Raw genomic sequence first — 8,104 nt, 5'->3', positions numbered from 1 at the left:
CATTCTACTGCCAATGTTTGGCTTTGGAGATTGCATGGCTGTGTGTTCGATTTTATACACCTGTCATTTACAGGTGTGGCTGAAATAATTTGAAGCGGTGTCCACATACACACACCAAGGTACTGGTGCAAATACCATGATATTTTCCTGCCATGGCAGTACAATGGGGAAAAAATGACCATGTCAGGAAATACCATGGTATTTTCCTGCCAAGGATAGTGACCGAAAAACCATGATAGTGCCATGGTATTAAGGGGTAATAATCAGCTGCCTGCCTGATGACCACCGTGTTAGCTAGTGACGACCGATGACACTAGGAAAAACATTTAATTTAATCTTTATGGAATTAGTTTTCACTTAACAAATGGTAAGAGGGTATTGTAAAAAAAACAATTCAGAATGTTGGTATGAGTGGATGCAAAAACGTATAGGAATTCATATTAAGGAATATTAGGCCAGATTTATTGATTAACAAATTCTGTATTTAAAAGTATCAAAAACATGCATGTAAAAATTGTGAAATGTGACATAAAAAAAACAACTAATTGTAGCCATTAACTTTTGTGATCATAAACCGAGAGCTATATGGTGGATTCATGACGGAAACTCGGAACCTCAGAGTAAAAATGTACCTAGGTTATTTGTGTAGAGCTTCCCGTTGGTTTATTCTGATACTGTCTGAGTGGGAAACTCGGGTATTATCGGATCCAAGTCAAACATGTCATGAATCAAGCATTAGCACTTCCTAAACCATTGGTGGCCAACTCTGTTGTAGTGGTGTGTTGCAGGCTTTTGTTCCTTTGTTATTTTGATTAGTTCAATCAGGTGTGTTACTGCTTGCCTGAAACAAAAACTTGCACCCACACAAGCCCTCTTTGTATTAGTGGCTATCCCTGGCCTAAACCAATATTTCCTCTTGACATAACCTGCGGTTTACCAAGGAGGGTGATACAGTAATACCTTACCAAAAGAAAACCGTGGTAATCTTTAAATAAAACTTTCCAATTACAAAGGTCCATGTACAGTGTTAATTTGCATGTCACGTTGATGGCTTGAGTTTCTTCTTCTTTGACTTCACCACCTGGGGCAATGGAATTTTGAAGGCAGTCCTACAAGGAAAAGGCATTTGAAGATGACTAAACACATTTGCACAGAAACAAAAATAATTACCACCTGTTCCTACTTCCCTTAATGTCTATTACAACAAGAGTAAAGGTCTGTAATACTCACTCGCACGTTGTGCAGATGGGACTGAAGTTGCAGAATACTTCAAGAGAATAGGGTTTGTTCATTAGAAATTAAATCATTATACAACTTTTATACAATGAGAAAACAAAATATAACTCACTTGACAAACACACTGAGCAGACATAACCAATCTCAATGAGGTTTCTGTGGCAAAAGCATGCTGCTCTGTAATCCACATGTACAGGAGGTGGCAGCACCAGTTGGGAGCGTTGGTCAGAGTCTGGCAGGAATACCCACTACAGATAAAAGAGAATGTAACCAATGTCACACAAAACACAAGACATAAAAGCTAATCAATCTTTAACTCTGTCATTTTTATCCTCACCAGAAGATATTGTGCCAAGGCAATCTTCTGTGGTATCTTCAAGTACAATCCTCCAGTTATGTCACAGGCCTGTTAAGACAAATACAGTAGAAAATGGTGAACATTCTGAAAATGTTTGTGCACATCTATATGATAAAGCAATCAAAACTTGCCTGTTGGAGGAGACCTGAGTCCGAGTCCAACACACAGGCGTCTATTAGGATACTCTGTAACAAGACAAGACAAAATAGAGACACAGTTTCTTTAATAAACATATGCTAAAGAAAGCGAAAGCTGAGAAGACAGTAATTTTACCTGCTTCTGGGCAGCGAAGATCACATTCATGAAGTTCATGTATTGCAAGGCACAGTCTTCTGCTGCTTTAACGACCTATTCCGCAAAAACACAAAACAAATATTCAAACCACACTCACCAAAAGAGTAAGCTACCCTTGTGAAACTGACTCCAGTGAGGTCTTACCAATATCCTTGACTTCATTTCTTGTCCGGCTGAAAAAAAGCACGGAAACATATGACTGAAAACCATGACTGGTATAATGACCATTACAAAATTGTAAGATTAAATCTGATGGAATTTATTAACACTTTATTAACCTAGTAATTGAAATGCTCTGAATACCTTCCAGCTCCTTTGCGACTCTATGGATATCTGAATATTGAAAGTAAAAGAAACATACAAGCATCCAGCTCAAATTTGACGAGGGGAATTTTATTTATAATTTACAAATCGACAAAACACCAACAAAAACCAGCCATTTAAAACTAATTCAGTGGCTGCGCGTCAAAGTTCTCTAGAACCCTCTTCCCGACAACTAAAGGTCTGAAGCTTCTGCGCATGTGCGTGATTCTCTACTTCACGCAGTTTCTGCTCTACTCATTCGGCTTCCCAGAGAACAGGCGACTCTGGCAAATGGTGCTTATTTAATAAAGTTGGATTAAAGCTGAATCAATGTCTGCAAGATCACATAATGACAGTATTCTGCACAACAGAACTGAATATAATAGCATAGCGTTACTGTAAGACAAAAAAAAACAACATATATGATATTTTCCCCCTTATGATAGTGTGAATGGTCGTATTAAATACATTTTTTAAGTGTGAAACGTCAATCAGTTTCATGGGGATATATATTTAGATGTTCTTGAGTTATCAACAGTGTTGTTCTAAAGTAGCCTACAGGGTTGTTTTGAATTATGTACGGTGACTAAATTTAGAACAGATGGTGTTAAAGTAGCATACCTGTGTTTTGTTTCAATCAAAGCACATATTTTGCCTAGTGGCGCACGTTGTTGAGTTTTGACCGCACGAGAGAAAAATGGGAACAGCCGCACAATCATCCTAAAATCTCATAAATTATTTATTTTCTTACAGTAACGTTAAACTATGCTATTATATTTGGTTCTGTTATTGACTACTGTCATTATGTGATCTTGCAGACATTGATTCAGCTATGACCTAACTTTATTAAATGAGCACCCTTCGCCAGAGCAGCCTATACTCTGGGCAGCTGAACGAGTAAAGCTGAGAACCCTGCATATGCGCAGAAACGTCTGACCGTAAGTTGTCGGGAAAGGGTTCCAGAGACTGATGTGCAGCCTTGCCCAAAATAATTTCAGGGAAATTGATTAATATCTGCTCTAAGATGGTGATTATGCTGCTGTTCTAATGTAAATGCATTGTAATGACTAAGCATTTTAGTGGAAAGGATACAGCAGAGAGCTTTAGCAAGTGATCCCGCCAATAGTGTGTCTGTCTGGTTTCCCTTCACTTCAGCTGAAAAACATAACAAAAGTGAGGATCTTATAAGAGTACACAAAGGGAGTTGACAAACACTGCTAACTTTGTTATTTTTTTGGCAATGCACAAGGAAATTATTCTGCACTTACTTCTTGACATGAGATTCTTGATCTCTTCTGCAATGAAGTCATTGGCAACTGACAATAGCTCATACTTGCCATCCCCACTTGTTGATGCATTTTCATCCCCATGACCATCTCCAGATTTCCAGAGCTTACAAGGATACAGAAAATGACTGCAGCATATGACAAGGAAGGAAGGAGATTTGTAATTAGATTGGAACATAAAATCACCGGACAGAAACCAGCATTTATAAGTATTCTGTGTATCTACAAGTGACAAGTTTGAATACCTTTCCTGACAATGGCTGGCAATTATGGCCAGCTTGTTGGTCCTAGTCATGACCAAGTGGGAGTTACCCATCACCATGACTGCATCCAGACACTTGGACAGGGTGAACTAAGAGAGGAGAAAGACAAATCATGCATATCTCAGTCTAATATATTCTTTGAAATAGAGGCCAACTCTGTAGACAATTGCACAATTAATAATAGTTAAATACCTGAGGTTCTCGATTAGCTTGCTGACCCCACCATATGGGATTGACATCCACAACAATGACCAGAAGACTGACTTCATCCTCTGCAGACAAACACAGAAGTTAGCTTGACCGGTGGCTATGGTTGTTATGACAATAACTAACTTGTGCCTTTTCTCATGCATTCATTTTATATCAGTGATTAGTACTACGCCAACGTTACTAATTTCTAGTTAGCTAGTGATTAGCACAAACTAGCCAATGTTAGCTAGCTAGCCAGCTATTTCATTTCTTCATAAAACTCATTCAATGCCAGCAAGCTTGTAAGCCAATGTTTTCACTATATATATATATGTTACACTTCCAATGTTTTAACATATTCATTATTGTTTAAGATTGATTTATTATGGCTAAATCTCTATTATGGTGAATTCACTTACCCGACGCCATCACCATAAGTTAACATTGCTAACTCCTCCAGCGTGCCCAAACTAAAGACCCGCCCATTTCTCCCTAAAACAACCAATAAGAAATTAGTTGTACATCATCAAATTGCGACATCTGATATTTATGCCGCGTTTATAACACCTGGGAACATGGAAATCTCTGACTTCCGAGCATTCACAACAACTTGGAACTTGGGGAAAAATGAGCTTGGACTGAGAAAAAGGTCCGTGCTATTCGTGGTCCTTGGGAAGTCTCTATCCCATTGAAGCTTATATTTAACATGGTTAGGGAAAGGTTTCTCAAACTCGGTCCTCGAGTGCCCGTTTTGGTCTTTGCCCTAGCACTATACAGCTGATTTAAATAATAAACTAATCATCAAGCTTTGATCATTTGAATCAGCTATGTAGTGTTTTTTTCCGGAATGCCCAGTTGCGTGAACGCACTGAAGTCGGAGAATTCAGAGTTCCCAGTTGTTTTGAACGCGGAATCCATCCCAAAAAACTAACAAACATTTACCTTAAACCCAGTATAACTGTGACAGAATTTGCTATTTAAACGTATTATATTTGACGCAAATCAAGGATTGTCTTTTCTCAGTCCACAACGCAAGAAGGTACACTTGAATGAGCATAATTCGCGTCAGAGGAGGACAAACGTGGCTGTTTAATGAGCGCGAGCAAGTACATGACTAGTAGCTCGCTAACGTTAGATAGCTGGAGAACGAAGGACTAGGTAGCGTAGTTGTCAGCAAAAATCCATCTGGCACATACTAGGTTAGCTGGCTAGAAAGTTTATTCTACAAATATTCAGGTATCATCTTGCCCGCTTTCTGCTTTGGTTGAGGTGTGGACTTGTTTGACAGAATGGACAAAGATGGTGAGTTTAGGTGTCATTGAAGAACTTGATGAGTAGACATGCTTCTCATATGGTCCCACATAGCAATATATACATGGTCTTGCCTGTAGTTGATTTCAGATGGGGGTTGTTTCCATGTAAGCACAACACACTATTCACTTTTTAGTGAGAGTGTAATCAAGTAGATTTGCACTTCTATATGGTTCATATTTTCATATGACTGACCTTCCCATGGCCATCTGCTTTCAGAGCTGGTGGAGTACTTCAGGAAGCATGAGACAGGACCCTGAGGTACCCTCTGCTGTAGCAGCAATCTCCTGGAATTCCTCAAAAGAGACCAAAGTCAGATTTACTTAGACAAGACATTACTTTTCTACCCTCCTTCACTTGTTATACTGATGTGTAAATCAAGAGGCAAATCTTTTGTCTGATGGTTACTGAATTCAATATATTTTCCTTATCGCTGCTGAAGGGTTGGCACTCGATTTGTCAATTATTAGCAAATAGACAAGTTGTGGTATTGATTGGTTGGGTGCTTTATGTCCCTGAGCAGGTGAGACCATCCTGGGCCTGAGAGAGAATCTGACCCAGACCATTGGGTGTCTGGAGGAGGCGGACTCCTCTGTGGCTGTCTCGTCTGGTGGCGAACTGTTCCTCCGCTTCATCAGCCTCACATCACTGGAAAACCCTGGGAGTAGAGGGCTATCACCTATCCCTCTTGCTGCAACACCTAGGCTACTCTTATACACTCGAGCTCACTTTACCGTGATTTGACATATATTCAATGGCGAGAGTACCTTGAGTTGTACAACGTACCATCATGATTTGAGATGTCATTCTCAGAAATGTTTTATTTGTCCCCCGAACAGGATCTCTCTCAATGCAAGAAAGCTATGGTAGAGAGAGGAGAGCTCTTTCTAAAGAAAATATCCCTTTCCAGGAGCAAAGTAAGGATGGAGCTGTCAGTATTTCTATAGAATTTGGTTTTTCGAACGAAGTCTCAAACCCGCCCCACTGGAACACATGGTGATTCTGCCTCTGACAAACACTGTTTTCTATTGCCATTCACAGAAAATACTGACACACTCATCCTCCCGGGTGGTTCTTAGGGTACTGGCGAGTGCAGCAGCCGACAAGAAACGTTTCATTGTGTACGTCACTGAGTCACAACCAGACTCTGCAGGGTGTGTGCTCAACCCAAACGCATGCGTATGTATAATACCAAACTAAGCAAACCCTAGAGAGGAACTTGAAAGAATATTCACAAGTATACTTTTGTCTCTTTACAGACAAAAAATGGCAGAGAAATTACGCAACCTAAACATTCCAGTCACAGTGGTTCTTGATGCTGCAGTGGGGTAAATATCAAAATCATTTCAGTTGAGTCATGAAATTATATAAATAAATCGGATTGAGATCTCAGCTCAATCATACTATTTTTTTTTAAAGGACCTTAAAATTACTGTTTTAATAATACCCACTTTTGATTTATACAGGTAGTCTATATGAAGGATATATGCAGTCAGTGAAATCCATGTATCTTATTACAGTACTGAAAATAGTGTGTTTTGTTAAAGGTAAATAATGGAAAAGGTGGACCTGGTGATTGTGGGTGCAGAGGGAGTGGTGGAAAGTGGTGGCATTATTAACAAGGTACTGTGTATTTTCTGAATTGGATAACACACCAACTAGACAATCTTATGTTTGTCCTTTGGATGATACCAGTTACACATCATGGGTTACCCTGTGTTCTGCAACCCACTTGACAGATTGGCACCTATCAACTGGCTGTGTGTTCAAAGGCTCACAACAAGCCTTTCTACGTTGTGGCAGAAAGCTTCAAATTTGTAAGACTCTTCCCTCTAAACCAGCAAGATGTCCCAGACCGATTTAAGGTAATTGCACTAAAATATGGTCATTAACATTCATCTTTAATTTACAATCTGTAGAAACTGAGAATAGAAAGGTTCAGAACTTGTCAAACATTCCAGCACAGTTAAAGTATATGGCAATTAGAAAATCAAAACTGGATGGTTTTCAGAGATAGATGGGAGGAGTGAGGGTAGCTGAAGGGTGGGACTAAACAAATACAAATTAAAAAAAGATAACTAAATGTAAAATATACAGTTTCCATAAAGTGTAGTATGTAGACGTAACAAAAATATAAATGCAACAATTCCAATGATTTTGAGTTAGAAGGAAATCAATCAATTGAAATAAATTAGGCCCTGATCTATGGATTTCACATGAATGGGCAAGGGTGCAGCCATGGGTGGGACTGGGGAGCCAGGCCCAGCCAGTCAGAATGAGTTTTTCCCCACAAAAGGGCTTTATTACAGAAAGAACTACTCCTCAGTTTCATTAGCTGTTCGTGTGGCTGGTCTCAGACCATCCAACAGGTGAAGAAGCCAGATGTGGAGGTCCTGGGCTGGCGTGGTTACGCATGGTCTGCGGGTTGTGAGGCTGGTTGGAAGTACTGCCAAATTCTGTAAAACGACAGAGGAGGCTTATAGTAGAGAAATTAACATTAAATTCTCTGGCATCAGCTCTGGTGGAAATTCCTGCAGTCCGCATGCCATTTTCAAGCTCCCTCAACTTCAGACTAGTGGTGTTGTGACAACTACACATGTGTCCTTTTGTCCCCAGCACAAGTTGCACCTGTGTAATGATCATGCTGTTTTAATCAGCTTTTTGACATGCCACAACTGTCAGGTGGATGGATTTTCTTGCACAACATTTGAGAAATAAGCACTTTGTGCGTTTGGAAAATTTCTGGGATCTTTTATTTCAGCTCATGAAACCAACACTTTACATATTGCATTTATTTTTGTTCAGTGTAGAAGCTACATATTGTTGTCCATTTTACTCTAATTAGGGGAGGTAGGATCAGAGTA

At 39.6% G+C, this 8,104-nt stretch overlaps 1 protein-coding gene and 1 long non-coding RNA gene across 3 annotated transcripts; one reads left to right on the top strand and one right to left on the bottom strand.

Moving 5' to 3' along the window:
- Positions 1–440: 440 nt before the first annotated feature.
- On the bottom strand, positions 441–4,462 carry gtf2h3 (general transcription factor IIH, polypeptide 3). The gene is made up of 13 exons (XM_020472113.2): positions 4,349–4,462; positions 3,933–4,012; positions 3,723–3,829; positions 3,460–3,605; positions 3,284–3,346; positions 2,192–2,221; positions 2,033–2,061; positions 1,868–1,942; positions 1,726–1,779; positions 1,574–1,642; positions 1,349–1,484; positions 1,231–1,267; positions 441–1,109 (listed from the first exon to the last, which is right to left on the bottom strand). Exons 1-13 carry the CDS (start codon positions 4,362–4,364, stop codon positions 1,040–1,042), a joined length of 912 nt encoding a protein of 303 aa, XP_020327702.1. The 5' UTR covers positions 4,365–4,462; the 3' UTR covers positions 441–1,039.
- A 370-nt stretch (positions 4,463–4,832) lies between these two features.
- LOC109873693 (uncharacterized) lies at positions 4,833–7,448 on the top strand. Of its 2 annotated transcripts, XR_004208971.1 has the most exons (7): positions 4,833–5,231; positions 5,460–5,501; positions 5,764–6,157; positions 6,282–6,394; positions 6,500–6,568; positions 6,788–6,863; positions 6,980–7,448. It is a non-coding gene; the product is annotated as an uncharacterized LOC109873693 (long non-coding RNA). The 2 variants fall into 2 exon arrangements; XR_004208970.1 differs by having other exon boundaries at positions 5,460–6,157.
- The last annotated feature ends 656 nt before the right edge of the window (positions 7,449–8,104 follow it).

This window comes from Oncorhynchus kisutch, linkage group LG3, assembly GCF_002021735.2.
Source record: "Oncorhynchus kisutch isolate 150728-3 linkage group LG3, Okis_V2, whole genome shotgun sequence".
Classification (NCBI taxonomy): Eukaryota; Metazoa; Chordata; class Actinopteri; order Salmoniformes; family Salmonidae; genus Oncorhynchus; species Oncorhynchus kisutch.
This window is presented reverse-complemented; position numbering and strand designations above follow the sequence as displayed.

Coding starts and splice junctions, on each gene's coding strand:
- gtf2h3 (XM_020472113.2), bottom strand. Junction 3,830..3,932: donor AAGCTAATCGAGAACCTCAG/GTATTTAACTAT, acceptor CTCCTCTCTTAG/TTCACCCTGTCCAAGTGTCT. Junction 1,943..2,032: donor AAATGAAGTCAAGGATATTG/GTAAGACCTCAC, acceptor TTTGCGGAATAG/GTCGTTAAAGCAGCAGAAGA.